This window comes from Physcomitrium patens, chromosome 1 (genome assembly GCF_059467195.1).
Source record: "Physcomitrium patens ecotype Gransden chromosome 1, ASM5946719v1, whole genome shotgun sequence".
Lineage (NCBI taxonomy): Eukaryota > Viridiplantae > Streptophyta > Bryopsida > Funariales > Funariaceae > Physcomitrium > Physcomitrium patens.
In genome coordinates this window covers 17,839,796-17,854,783 of record NC_143410.1, presented here as the reverse complement: position 1 = coordinate 17,854,783, position 14,988 = coordinate 17,839,796, and the positions used below count along the sequence as shown (strand labels likewise).

General features: G+C 32.9%; 1 protein-coding gene across 2 annotated transcripts; it reads right to left on the bottom strand.

Annotated features, from left to right (window-relative positions):
* Positions 1 to 6,367: 6,367 nt before the first annotated feature.
* On the bottom strand, positions 6,368 to 8,687 carry LOC112292386 (elongation factor 1-alpha). 2 transcript variants are annotated; one of them, XM_024540815.3, is made up of 3 exons: positions 8,474 to 8,687; positions 7,709 to 8,180; positions 6,368 to 7,507 (listed from the first exon to the last, which is right to left on the bottom strand). In XM_024540815.3, exons 2-3 carry the CDS (start codon positions 8,168 to 8,170, stop codon positions 6,626 to 6,628), a joined length of 1,344 nt encoding a protein of 447 aa, XP_024396583.1. In that variant the 5' UTR covers positions 8,171 to 8,180; positions 8,474 to 8,687; the 3' UTR covers positions 6,368 to 6,625. The 2 variants fall into 2 exon arrangements, with proteins under 2 accessions (XP_024396583.1, XP_024396573.1); XM_024540805.3 differs by having other exon boundaries at positions 8,633 to 8,687.
* Between the last annotated feature and the right edge of the window lie 6,301 nt (positions 8,688 to 14,988).

The window sequence follows — 14,988 nt, the reverse complement described above, 5'->3', positions numbered from 1 at the left end:
TCCAAATTTTAATTCAAAAGTGCTAAAAAACACTCTTCTTAGTAACCTTAATCATACATAAACCTCAACTATCTTGTTACTTTCATATTTAAGCAATTCAGATTTTTTTTATAAGTCCCAATCCTAATCAATGAGCTTTAGTAAGCTGTAACTTCTAATTTGAGTGTCGATTTGATGTAAAATTTTGCATATAATTGTCAATGTAAGTCTTCTATATGCTCAAGAATTTTTAGCTCAATCCAACTTATAAATCGTGAGAAAACCTCCAAATATTGCACTGATGTCATTCGGATGCCAACTTGAAAAGTGAAGCAAAAACCCTAGCAATGATTTCTCCTTCTCCAACTAATACCTTTGATTCAAAATTGGTATGCATCTTGATCTTCAAGTCCTTCAACACCATGCCAAATTTCATCTTCATCTAACTAGTAGATCTCCAAATATCACAAAAATCCTACTCAACTCCAACCTACCAACTTCCAAAATCTTCTTGTGCTAAAAACCAAATATCTCTAAACCACATCATTAGGTTATCACAAAATTTTTTATATACTTAGTGCATCTAATAATCCAAATAATATCAACTTTTGAAACTTAGATGTTATATCAATTGCATGAACTAGCCAAAATTGCTAGCCCTAATTATATTATATAAATTCCAAATCACCAATACAAACCTTGATCTTGAACAAAAATTGTCAAATCTTCAAAAATCCTACCAAAAAAATCCTTATGCCATTGAAAAGAGCTTTAAGTTAGCTCTCAAATTCTGATCCGTGATCTTCTAATGCCATCTTAATTTATCCTAAGCAGTCGTTTTAGTGACCAAAGGTCTGATTTTGACCATGTCTCACAAATGATCGACCTCCGGGTATCAATCTAATCTATCCTAAGGATTTTTTAGTCCAATCCTACTCTCAACTTGATCATAGTATCAAACATACCAACCATTTACATCTTCTATTCTGATTTTAATAATTTATGGCCTTTCTTAGGTAGTAAAAGAGTTTCTATATCTTAGAAGGTAAATTAATAATTAACTTTTATCTATTTTTTATTTAAAAAAAAATAGGCTAAGAGACTTTCATAAAAGCCTTATTAAAATATTTTGAATTCTTATTGAGCTAATATAATAGAATATTAATTAAAAAATCATTTTTAGTCATATTTTTACCATATAATCGTGTCACAATATGACACCATAAATACTTTTATAAATGAATTCAAATCATAAAGGAGTCGTGAATCTTTTCTATCAAAGATATAAACAAAGAGAGAGCACTTCCAAATAGAAGTGCGCCTATGAATCCAACTTGAGTAAATACATCAAGATATTAGAAGAAATACAACCTTAGTTAGAGCTTGACTTGTTGCAAAAATCTTCAAAATTTTGATCTTATTCCAACAAACTTCTCAAGCTTACTAATTCTTGTTCCCATTGTATTTTTAGAAGTATAATTTTTTTGGATTTGGTTATGATGTTGATATATTTGCTTCCTTCAACTACAAAACTTCTTGATGTATACTTTGAACTTCTTCTCTAACTATAGGATTAGTGTTTCTATGGGTGGCATTGGTGATGTGTGAAATTTCGACCTTAAAAGTATTGACAAGTTTGTCAAATCTATAATAGATGCAAATCTGTTTTCACTTCTACCAAGTATAGCATCTATGATTTTTTCTTCTATTTCAAATAACTTAATAAATTCACAAGTCAAATAAAAAGAAGATAATCTGTAACCTCTAATATAAAATAAAAATTCCTATAAAGAAAGATATCTGCTTTCTTTAAAAAAATAATCAATGTTAGAAAACTAAACAATTTGTTTAAAAGTGGATAATCTATAACTTTCAAAATACAACAATAGAAGTAGATTAATCCACTCACTTTTTAAAACATGACAAAAATAATAAGTTAAAATTCTTCTCAAACTATCAAGAATATGAATCTTCGAAACAAAAATCCTCGATACACTCTTGTGTCACTTGAAAAAACTAAAAAAAGACTCAAAGTTGATAATATTTTGAACAAGAATGATTATTGCCAAAGACAAAAAGACTAAAAAGACTTAAAATAAGACTGAGGGCTAAAAAGGCATTGTCAAGATTGAAAAAGGCTTCACTCTTGCCTCCATATATACTATCTAACTAAGAACTATGTTGCAATATTCTAAACGACCTCCAAAATATGTTGATTTTATAAGACATATATTTTAACTTAGAAGAGAAGTTTTTTATATGTGCACTACATAGTTAGCTTGTTTTGCAAGCTATTCATACATAATTAACTTGTTGACCAAGTATTTAACCTATTAATCAACTATAAATACATGTAAAGTCAAAGTAGTATCCATAAAGCTTTTAGAAAGCTTTTTTAGAAAATATTGTGAAATAAATCTACTTTCACTTTTTTTTGCTTAATTATATAAGTAAATATTAGAATAAAAAAATATGTCAAGGTCAACAATAAATGGCTTCAATTTCAAATAGAGTTATAATATATGCTAGCAAATTGTTGCAAATTATACATTCTAATATTTGTAGACTGATAAAGATGCCATTAATTGGAAGAGCAAGGTACTTTGTCATATTTATTGATGATTTTTCAAAATAGGTGTTGATATACATCATTAAAGCTAAGAATGAATATTTCTTAAGATTTGAGGAATTTAAGATACTTGTGAAAAAATAATGTGAATGCAAGATTAAAGTGTTGTACATGGAAAATAGGGCTAAATATATGTCAATGCATTTTGATGACTTTTTGAAGATACAAGGCATTGCAAGACAATCTTCTATTCTATACACTCCACAATAAAATGGAATTACTAAAAGAATAAATTACACTTTTTTGGAGATGGCAAGAAGTATGCTTTATGCACAAAACCTTGGATATGAATATTGGGCGGAAGCCATGGTTATTATAGTATATAGAAGAAAAAAGGCCACGGAAGAGCATTGAAATCAATAACTCTACAAGGAATTTAGAGTGACAAGAAACCTTTTGTTTCACACATGAGGATTTTTGGATGTATTGCTTATGCAAAAGTACGAGATTATATGAGGTCCAAATTTGATACAAAAGATACAAAATATGTATATTTTGGATATTATGAAGATACAAAGGTATATAGGCTAATACGTTTAGAAACCAAGAAGATCATTAAGAGTTGTAATGTAGAGTTTTTAGAGCATAAGAATACTTATGAATACTTTGAAATGTGTCTAAGTAGAAGTAATGGTATTTTTGTTTCATTTATTTTTAATTTTAGCAAAGAATGAAGAAAAAGATGATGACAATGAAGATAGTAGATATACAAATCAAGATAGAGAGTCAATGAAGATAGATCAAAGTATGTCTATAATTACTAGACCAACAATGAAGACAATTAAGATGTTGAAGATGATAATGATGGAGAGTATCAAGTACTAAATGTAAAGAGACGAGCTTTAAGAAAGAAGAAGGTTGCAAGAATTTTTAGAATGCAAGAAGATGAATCTTCATCAAATGAAGGGATATATCTTTTGAGAGATAGAAAAAATTTTGGTAAATAGTGGATAAATCACATCTTTCTTCAAGTAAGTGAACAACATATCAATATTACACTTTTTATTGATCCATTGAGTTTGATGATGTAATAAAGTCCATGGATGCAATGAAGTAGAAAAATACCATGGAAGAAGAGTATAAATCATTCATGAACAATGAAACATGGAAAATGACTCAACTTCCACAAAATCAATCTTCAATTGGTTATAAGTGAGTACTTAGATCCAAGAAAGATATTATAGGCAATATTATGAGATACAATGTTAGATTGGTTGGTAAAAGCTACTCACAAGTTGCTGATATTGTTTTCAATGAGACATTTGCTCTCACATCCAAATTCAACACCATTAGAATTATGGTGGCAATTAAGACAATATTGGACTCAAAGATGCATTAAATAGATGTGAAAATGGCTTTCTTAAATAGAAGCTTGGAAAATGACATCTACATGGTTAAACTACAAGGATTTGTTGAAAAAGACAAACAATATCTTGTTTATAGTTGAAGAAATCTTTTTGTAGGCTCAAGCAATCACCAAAAGTATAGTATAAATGTATTGACACATTTGTTGTAAATGAAAGATTTAAAAGAAGTAAGGCTAATCATTATATGAATGTCATGCAATCAAATAAATTTATATTAATTGTCATTCTCTCTGTTGATAATTTGATCATCTTAACCAATACCTTGAAGATATTGGATTGATTGAAGGCAAAATTAGAAAATGAGTATGAGATGAGTGATTTGGAAAATCTTCACTATTATTTAGAAGTAGAATTTGTGAGAGGTTATACTAAGAAGACCATTACAATGAGCAAAAATAAGTATATTGAAGAGGTATTGAAACAATTCAATATGGAAGAGGGTAGGCCTATTAAAATACCTTTAGAGGCCAATTTGAAGTTAATAAAGTTTACGGATGAAGAATTTGCTTGAATTAAAGGTCAAATGCAAGGTGTTCCACATAAAGCAGTAGTGGACTCATTTATATATACAATGGTTGGCACAAGAGTGAATCTTGCATATGTCATAAGTATTGTGAGCCAACACATGTCAAAGGTTGAATCAATCCATTGAGCAACCATCAAAACAATCATGAAGTACTTAAAAGGTATTTTGCATTTCAAATTAAGTCTTAGAGATAATAACATTACTTTGCATGATTATTCTGATGTAGATAGGAGTGGAGATGCAAATAATAAAAGGTCAACAATAGAGTATGTATTTTCTATTGGAATCAGGGCTATTTCATGGAATTGCAAGATATAACCAACAATTGTAAGATCAACAATAGAACCCAAGTACATGGCAGCAAGCTATAATAGAATGGAGACAATATGGCTAAGACAACTTTTGGAAGACATTGAAGTAGTGCAAACATAAGCAATTCCAATGGAATATAACAATCAAGAATGTTTTAGATTTACAAAGAATCCAAAGCATCATTTAAAGACCAAATACAATGACATTCAACATCACTTCACAAGAAAAAAGATTGAAATGGAAGTAATTGATATGAAGTATTGTATAATGGAAGACATGCTTGCTGATTTGTTGGCAAAGGGATTAATAAATGATAGACATCACATATTAAGATTGAAAGCCTTTGATCCATAGCAAAGTAGAAGTGTTAAAGTAAGTAAATAAAAGTGAAAGTAGAATAAATTACCTTTTAGAAGCTATTATCTTAAGTAAGTTGCTATTGATCAAAGAATAGGCTTTTGGTATGTAAAAACGCCAAGACACAAGGTAGATGAACAAACAAAGGATCTTAAAGGTATAGAAGATATATTAAAGGCATATTCTTATAGAAGATAAGATATTTAATAGAAAGTATCGATAAAATGTTAGATAGATGTATTCATCAAAGATAAAAATTGTCCAACAAAGCAATAGCTACCACCTATAAGAAATGCATTATAGAAGTATGAGTTATTTTATTCCATAATTTCCTTGTGTACAAACCTTATTAATGCTATATATTGTGACTTCAAAATTCCTTTTTTTTTTTTTTTTTTTTTTTTTCAATAGATCACTACCTTCAAAAATCAAATCTTCACCATTTGAGAATTATAAAGAACAAGAAAGGATTATATATCACAAGGCAATACAAGGGTAGAACATGCGGATTGATTTACAGTTTCAAAGTGCAATTTAATTTTCTTTGGACAAAACCTTCTACAAAAAACCATATGATTCCATTCAAAAAGTGCCGAAAGTAAAGAAGACAGTTAAATAGGTGTTGCAGATTTGAGTTTGCTGAATATTTAGAAATTCAAATGGACAAAGATGATAATTAAAGTGACAGCATCTTATCAGTTGATTAAAGATCTATTTGGCCGTTGCCGTTTACTTCATAACGACAGCACACAAAGAATTCCTTTGAATTTAAATAGCCGACTCTATTTCAACTCTTCCTCCTAAATTTCTACATTGCAACTCGTAAATTACAAATGTTTCATTGAATAATTCTCGAGGAAGAATATCATTCATCTCAGGTAATTTATTGATTAGGAGAGGTAGTTTAGGTGTAGATGGGGGTAATAAAAAATTTGCCGGGAACTGTACAAAGATAGAGATAAAAAACATGTTTCTTTGGAACAGGATAAAAGATGCAATATCACGGGGATTAGCGCCGAGAATATGTTACAGAACGAGGCAAAAAAAAAAAGGATTTTCTTCAGTCAAACTTCACAGTAATTGTAAAATGATAACATAGAGGGGCTCAATCAACAGACAAACTGTAACGTCGACAACAGAATTGACATATTCTGTCGAGCATATCAAAACAACCATGGAATCAAGACGGTCAACGAATGAACTTGAACGGAAACATGTCAAGTATTCGGGATATGACAGAGGGCATTAAAGGAGAACTCAGGAAATAGTAAAGGTATCCGTGACATGAACTCGCTAAAATAATCCTGACACCAAGATGAACTACATGACTATCTTCAGGCGGGTAAGAATGAAAATTAAGTCTCCACAAGCATCAGCGAAATGCGCTGCATATACTCCGAAAAATTATCAAGTCCGAGTACTCAGGAATAAAAAGTCTCTTCAATCCCAGGAGATTTACTTCTTCTTGGCGGCGGCCTTGGTCACCTTGGCACCAGTTGGCTCCTTCTTCTCCACAGCCTTGATGACACCCACAGCCACCGTCTGCCTCATGTCCCGCACCGCGAACCGTCCCAATGGTGGGTACTCCGCGAACGTCTCCACCGTCATCGGCTTCGTCGGAATCATCTTCACGAACCCTGCGTCTCCGTTCTTCAAAAACTTCGGCTCCTTCTCCAGCTCCTTACCCGATCGCCTGTCCACCTTCGTCAAGATCTCCGCAAACTTCACCGCAATGTGCGACGTGTGGCAATCCAGCACTGGCGCATAACCGTTACCGATCTGTCCCGGGTGGTTCATGATGATAACCTGCGCCGTAAAGTTTGCTGCCTCCTTTGCAGGGTCATTCTTCGAGTCTGAGGCCACGTACCCTCTCTTCAGGTCCTTCACCGCCACATTCTTCACGTTGAACCCAACGTTGTCACCCGGGTGTGCCTCGGGCATCGACTCGTGGTGCATCTCCACAGACTTCACCTCAGTCGTCAGTCCCGTCGGTGCGAAGCACACCAACATGCCCGGCCTGATGATTCCCGTCTCCACCCGTCCCACTGGCACAGTTCCAATGCCTCCAATCTTGTACACGTCCTGAAGCGGCAGCCTCAGAGGCTTGTCAGATGGCCTCTTCGGCTCCGACACGTTGTCCAACGCCTCCAACAGAGTCGGACCCTTGTACCAGTCCAGGTTCGTCGACCTCTCGATCATGTTGTCACCCTCGAACCCTGAGATCGGCACGAACGGAATCTTGTCCGGGTTGTACCCCACCTTCTTCAGGTACGCCGACACCTCCTTGCTGATCTCCTCAAATCGGGCCTTGCTGTACTTCGGGGTCGTCGCGTCCATCTGCCACCCTCCACATCACCAACATCAGCCCACCTCACTGCCCCCCAAAAATGCACGCAAAAAACCCTACCCCTTACCCCACTCGTCTGCCCCCGACATTACCCACGCCATGTCCATAACGCAACCCAATGCCACCACCGCGCCCCGCTCCCATACCATGTCCCTACCCCCCAACCTCAACCAAAATGCCCCCGAACCCACCTTGTTGCAGCAGCAAATCATCTGCTTCACTCCCAAAGTGAACGCCAGCAGTGCGTGTTCACGCGTCTGCCCATCCTTCGAGATACCGGCCTCGAACCCTCCCGTCGTCGAGTCGATGATCAGCACGGCACAGTCCGCCTGCGACGTTCCCGTGATCATGTTCTTGATGAAATCGCGATGTCCGGGCGCGTCGATAACAGTGCAGTAGTACTTCACGGTCTCGAACTTCCACAACGCGATATCGATCGTGATACCACGCTCGCGCTCTGCCTTCAGCTTGTCCAGCACCCACGCGTACTTGAACGAACGCTTGTTCATCTCCGCCGCCTCCTTCTCGAAACGCTCGATCACACGCTTGTCGATACCTCCCAACTTGTAGATAAGGTGCCCAGTGGTCGTCGACTTGCCGGAGTCGACGTGGCCGATGACCACGATGTTGATGTGGACCTTCTCCTTACCCATCTTGAACTAACTGCATATAACATAAACGCATTCAATGATAAAGCCGTTAATTCAGTCCTGATCATCGCTATGGGAGAAAGGATATCCTCTATGACTCCTTCTCTCAACGAAAGTGAAAGCGTTTCAGCACACAAGAGTGTCTGTTGAGTAGAATCTCAAATATGGGAAAGAGGGAAGCTGGATGACCTAACAAAAACTGTGACTAGACCACGTAGGTTAAAAAACCAGGACTGACGGAGACGGAATCACTGCTTCTTCTACTATCTTACAAAGACGACTCCATTGCCAGTGATCGGAAAAGACCTGGGGGACCTCTTGCGACGAAGTCCACGACAGCAGACTTGATAAGGTCGCTCTTAGCCAGAATGTTTAAGTCACATTCAACGAAGAGGTAATGAACAGCTTTGAGGGGACTGAGGTTTGTAGACATAATATCAAAAAGAAGCAGGAAAGAAGGCATACCTCAAAATTTAAGCAGGTTGCGAATAGGTACAAAAATCTCTGCTCCGAGACCTCTCGCGATCACTGTGAAGTGGGATGCTGTGCGGCGCGGCCTCTTGAAGGGCTCCTGTCCCTTAGGGTGTGGAAGCCGCGCTGGTCCGAGGCTGAATCCGACGGCGGAGTTTTCTCAACGGCGGGCTTTGTTGTTTGCGGCGATTGCGCCAGCTCAGGCCAGTGCTTGTTCGTGTCAGTGTTGCATAGACAGATGAGTCATCACTTGCCCTAATCTGTGGTCAGAAAATGCCTTGTCGTCTTAGCATCCATCCGCCGCGCCCACGTGGCGCTGCCTCGATGGATCCAACTTCTGCCAACTGTATCGGCCAATCCTCCTATGGGAGAGAGCGCTTTCCCATTGGTTTTTGGTTTTGGAAAAATATCAAATATATCCCTCAAATGTCCTAAAATATCAATAATATCCCTATTATTTTTGATAATACAAATGTATCAGTGTACCCAAATGATTTATTTGATGTTTTTCTTTGATTGAATCTAGTAAAGAATTGATAGATACAAAGAGAATATAATGAAATGAGCACAAATTGTGCATGCGTCCTTTACTGTTGTTTGTTTGTTTTTTGGTTTCTAGACATTGTTTTTAATAGTTTCTACCATATACTATGCAAAATGGCATCCTAGGTTTGAATTGAAAGATGTACATATTTGCTTGATAATCATAAGCACTAGTCAAAAATTTAGGCTTGACAAAGACTTCATCATTTAAATATACAAATTCAACTTTATATTCACCATTGAAGAGTTTTATCTTGGATACACTACACAAGACATCAACTAAGAATTTGAATATAAGAGTTTTAACAAGAAAGCCAATAAGAACCTCATTAAACAAGATGAGTACAAGATCAACACTAAGAGTCTTGAACTAGAGCTTTAAAAGATGTGTAGTTGAGACTAAAGATCCTTCAACTTCAATTCCAATATATATTAGATATTAAGAAGCTTCTCAAGAAGTTTTCATATTCCTTGAAAATAAAGCAATCTTAAGAAGATTTTTGAAAAGTTCCTATATTGCTTGAAAATGAAGCAATCATAAGAAGCCTCTCAGATAATTTTTTTAAACATTTTAAAACTTTTTAGAATCTACCATAATATTTTATAAATCTTTTATAACATTTTAGAATATTTTAAGAATATTTTTTATGATCTTTTATTAAATTTTTTTTAAAATATTTAGGAATCTTTTAGAATTTGATAAAATATTTTAAGAATATTCTTAAAATATTATTATTAGATGTTTGTAATATCACCTCTCCTTCTAACTTTGAATTCCACAAAAACCATCAGTTTCACATTTTCTTTTTTTGTTATAAATAATATCCTAATAATAGCTTTATAAAAAAATCATTTTAAAATAGACTTAGGTTTTTGAAGATAGTATCAATGAAACTCAAGTATCTTTTGTGGCGAATTAATTGGATTTTTTGTTAGTTCCTTCGTACACTCATTGATGTTGTAGCCATGCCAATAATGATTTATTTCAATGCATGGCGACGATAGTTGTATTCTTTTCAAAATAGTTGATTTTGTATAAGCTTCTAAGAGAGAGATATGAATGACTAGATTTTTTTTCTAAATTTGTTTGAATATGCTCTGTAAGAATCTTGAGGTGCTTATAAATGGAGCTTCAAAATTGTCTAGAGTTGTTACAATTATTTTGTAAGATTTTTTGCTGAGTTTTTTTCTTTTAATGTACCTAATAAATCAAGCTTTGGATGATAATCATAATTGGCATAAAATGGTATTTGTTCAATCAAAGCATGAAGAATATTATCACAAGCAAACTCTATTTATTCTAAATACAAGGTCCAATCATCTTATTAATAGTTAATAATACATCACAAATACTGTTCTAAAACTTAATTGATTTGTTCAATTTGACCATTTGTTTGAAGGTGGAAGGTAGAAAAAAGTTTGATATCCACCTTCAATATGCTGAAAAAAGATATCCAAAACTTTGATATAAATTGAGGTCTTTAATTAAAAAAAATGATGTCATCAAGTAGGCTATGATATTGATATATATTATCAAGAAAAAGCCTTGCCATTTTTTATCCAAAAATTACCTTTCTGTATGAGATAATGTGTGCTATTTTTTTAAGTTAATCTATAAGTATGTAGATAGCATCAAATGTAGCTTATGGTAATAGATCAGTGATAAAATCCATTGATATTGAAGACCACAGTCACTTTGGAATTGATAGTGGTTGTAAAAATACATAAGGACAATGTTAAGAATTCTTGAATTTTGAACAAATGTCATTTGACAAACCTGAATTTTGAATAAAGTCCTTCATGGTCTTCTATATTTGAGACTATTAAAAATCTTAAGAAATGAGCTCCAATGTTTTATTAAATCCAAAATCCCCTACAGTTGGAAAATCATGACAAGATTGAAGAACACAAAGTCACATCGGTCCATCTAAAATATACAAGAAATCTTCAAAATATAAATGATCTTTGATGAATTTGAACTTATTGTTATTAGGGCCTTGCTTGATATTATAAACTAATGAATTCTTAGCTATTGTTGTTCAAATTTGTTCAAGAAAACTTGAATTAACAAATGTAACTATAAAAGTAATACAAAGATTAAATAATTGTAGCTTCAAAAAAGTGATATATTGCTAATCAAATACTACTTTTCCAATATTTTGAGCTAGAAATGATCGCTTTGATAAAGTGTTTGATAGTCATTGCTGTTTTTTTGGCTAGTATATAATCGCAAAAATTAAAACAATATAATCACATATACTAATAAGTTTGGCGGTAATTCAAAATTCGAACTGACATAAAACACTCTAAAATTTTGTAATCTATACATACAATCATAGGATGTATAGTACCTTTCAACAAATGATGCCATTCTTAGAAATACTTTACAATTGTATTATTGCATAATTGTATAATTATGGAACTATTGAAGCCCTTTTGTTAAAAATCCCATAATTGATCTTTATAGCTAAAAAAATTCTAAAATAGAATGAAATTGGATAGAACTTTCAATCTTTTCTCATTTATGATTGTATAGCTCTTAATACAAAGTTAGAAGCATTAGTCTCAAAATAAAAGACCTTTGTAAAATTTAGATGCATTAAAATTAGAGTTGTAGTAAAAACTACCTTCAAATCTTGAAAAGTCCTTTGTACTTGAGATCTCTATTCTAATTTGTCTTTTGATGTTAGTTGAGTAAAAGAAGCAATAACTTAGGAATAATTTTTGATAAATATTCTATAGAAATTAGCAAATAAAAAGAGACATTGTATATTCCATATTGTCTTTGGAATTGTTCACTTTGTTACAGCTTGAATTTTCTTCAAGTCCATCAATAAGTCTTTATTGGATATAATATATCCAAAAAATTCTACTTTTGGCTCATGGAATATATATATATTTTTTAATTTGGCATATAATCTTATATTGCATAGTTTTTATAAGATTAACTTCATATATTCTTTATATTCTTTAAGAGTCTTAGAGTAGATTAAGATATGATCAAGATAACAGATAACAAACTTGTCCAAAAATTCTAAAAAAATATCATAAATCAAATGCTAGAATATAGCTCGAACATTTATCAATCAGAAAGGCATGACATTATATCCAAAATGTACATATATTATCGAAAATGTTGTCTTTGATTCATCTCATTCTTTAATTTGTACTAAATTATATGCTATATAGAGATCTATTTTGGTATAGATCTTAGTCTAATCAAGTTGCTTCAATAGCTCTAATATCAATCGTAATGGATAATAATTCTTCACTATTATTTTGTTGAAGATACAATAATCAATACACATTTATAAAGATCTATCTTTTTTTGCAAAAAATAATTGTGCACTTACTGAGAATTTGGAATGTTGAATAAAGTTCTTTGCAAGATTTTAGTCAATGTAATTCTTTAATGTCAAAGACTCGTTCTATAATATGTTATAAATTGGGCCAAATGGTAGTTGAATCTTTTCTTAAAGATGAATGGCACAATTATATAATCAATGCTCTAGCAATATGTCAACATTCTCCTTTTCAAAGATATCTTAAAATTCCTTATATTGCTCTAGGATAGCTACTATCAAGCTTACTTCTTTATAAGTTGAATTTGCATAAATAATAAATAATAAATATATTTTTAGCCATCTTTATAAAAGTCTTTACTTCAAAAAATAAAGGCCTTGTTATTGATGACTTTTTAATAGGTTTTGCCTAAAGAGATTCTATAGAACATTAAATCTTATCAAACCTCTTTTTTTTGGATGAATTATAACTTTTTAACTATGAAAGTCGTAGAATGATAGGATTAAATGAAGTTGTAATAATATTGAATATTATTTCACTACTATGGGCTTCAAATGATATTTATGGAGGTATGGTTTCATAAATAATATTGCTTGAAGATAAATGTCGATCATAAATTATTTATATATGTACAAGTTTGGACTTTTGTATTAAAGGAATTTTATAAAATTTAAAAAATTCTTTATTTAAAGAACAAGCAAATGTTTTTGAATCTAATAAAGTAATTGTTTGAAGTTTTTATAGGCAAAGAAATGAAGGTATAGTAAAATAATAAGCAAGTTGAATAGAGAAAGTATTACGGACATATGCATGTAAGCTAATAATTACATATATAAATAGGTAGAAGTAAGTAAAAGTATGTAAAAGTAAATTAATTCTATAGTATTTGATATGAAAGCTTCCTAGAAGCTTCATAGATGCTACTTTGACTTTATAGGTGTCTTTAATTGACTTTTTGGGATTAGAAACGTGGTCAATAAGTTGGGCATGTGCCACACATGTTGTTAGCTTGAAGACCAAGCTAACTATGTGGCCCATACATAAAAAAACTTACCTTGTAAGTCAAAGCATGTATCCTACAAAGTCAACACATATTTGAGGTCTTATAGAACGTCGCCATGTAGTCTCTAGTTAGATAGTATATGTAGAGACAAGAATGAAGCCTTCTTCATTCTTAACAATTCCTTTCTTGCTTCTTATCTAGTTTCAAGGGTCTCTAGTTTTCTTGGCTTTTGGCAATAGCCATTCCAGTTTCTTTCTTAATATATATATATATATATATATATATATATATATATCAAGTTATTTCTATTTTTTCATCTTTCTATGAGAGAAGTCTCACTTGTTTATTTATGTTTATCATGTTCTTGTCCTTGATAGATTGACAAGAGTATACCTATAATATCAAATTTTTGTCTAATCTTGATTAAGAATGGATTATCCCTTTTTTTTGATAAGACACAAGCATATTAGAAGTTGCGGATTACCTTCTTCTACACTGATATTGTCCTTAATATTTTCTTTGTTCTCAAGTCCTCTCTTCTATTTGTCTTGAGCAATATTAGACATCTTCTCTTTTCTAAGTGTTATTATGGCAGAACTTGCTGAAATGAAGAGTGCAATGGCACAAATACAAGAACAATTGAGGGAGTTAATGCTTATCATGCATCAACTCAATTTACCACCACAAGAAGTAACAAGATTGGCAGGAAGTGAAGATATAGAAATGATTAGAGCTGCTTCAACATCTGCACCAAATCATGTCCCTTCTCTTATGGTGGAACGCCTTCCAATGTTAGAGAACCAAGAATTGCCCTACCCGAGAAGTTTGATGGCACCAGATCTAAGTTTCGAGGATTTATCAATCAAGTGCAACTTATAATTGAACTTCAACCCCAAAGCTATCCAACTCCAGAATCGCAAGTTAGATTCATTGGTACACTTCTTTCAAGTTCAGCACTATCATGGTTTTCATCTTTTCTTGAATGACGAGATCTAATATTGGATAATCTAGAGACTTTTTTGGTGGAGTTTCAATCCATGTAAGGAAAATATGATGTAATTCGTATTGCAACCAATAAGATCCATATTTTATGACAAGATAATTGATTAGTAATGTTATATGCTTCACAATTTTGACAACTTGTAACTAATATCAAGTGAGATGATGCTGCACTTATTATCCAATTTTTCTATGGATTACAATGTGAGGTAAAAAAATTAATGGTCAACTTACTTGATCCTCAAACATTGAGTTAAGTAATTGACTTTGCTGTGAAGTGCGACAATCATCTTTTTAAATTTTGATCTGAGAACCGTACAAGTGGATCTCAACGTTATTATAATTCAATGGCAACACCAACACCTCTTCAATACATACATTTGGAAGTAGAGGATATGCAAATTGATGTAGTATGTTTCAAACCTCTTACTGAGCAAGAAAAGACTCGTTGTCGTCAAGAAGGATTGTGCTTATATTATGAAGAACCTAAGCACAATGCTCA

Excerpts from the sequence above, each read along its gene's own strand:
- LOC112292386 (XM_024540815.3), bottom strand. The coding sequence starts at position 8,170 with ATGGGTAAGGAGAAGGTCCACATCAACATCGTGGTCATCGGCCACGTC. Across the intron at positions 7,508-7,708 it reads TGATTTGCTGCTGCAACAAG|ATGGACGCGACGACCCCGAA; the intron begins GTGGGTTCGGGG and ends GGAGGGTGGCAG.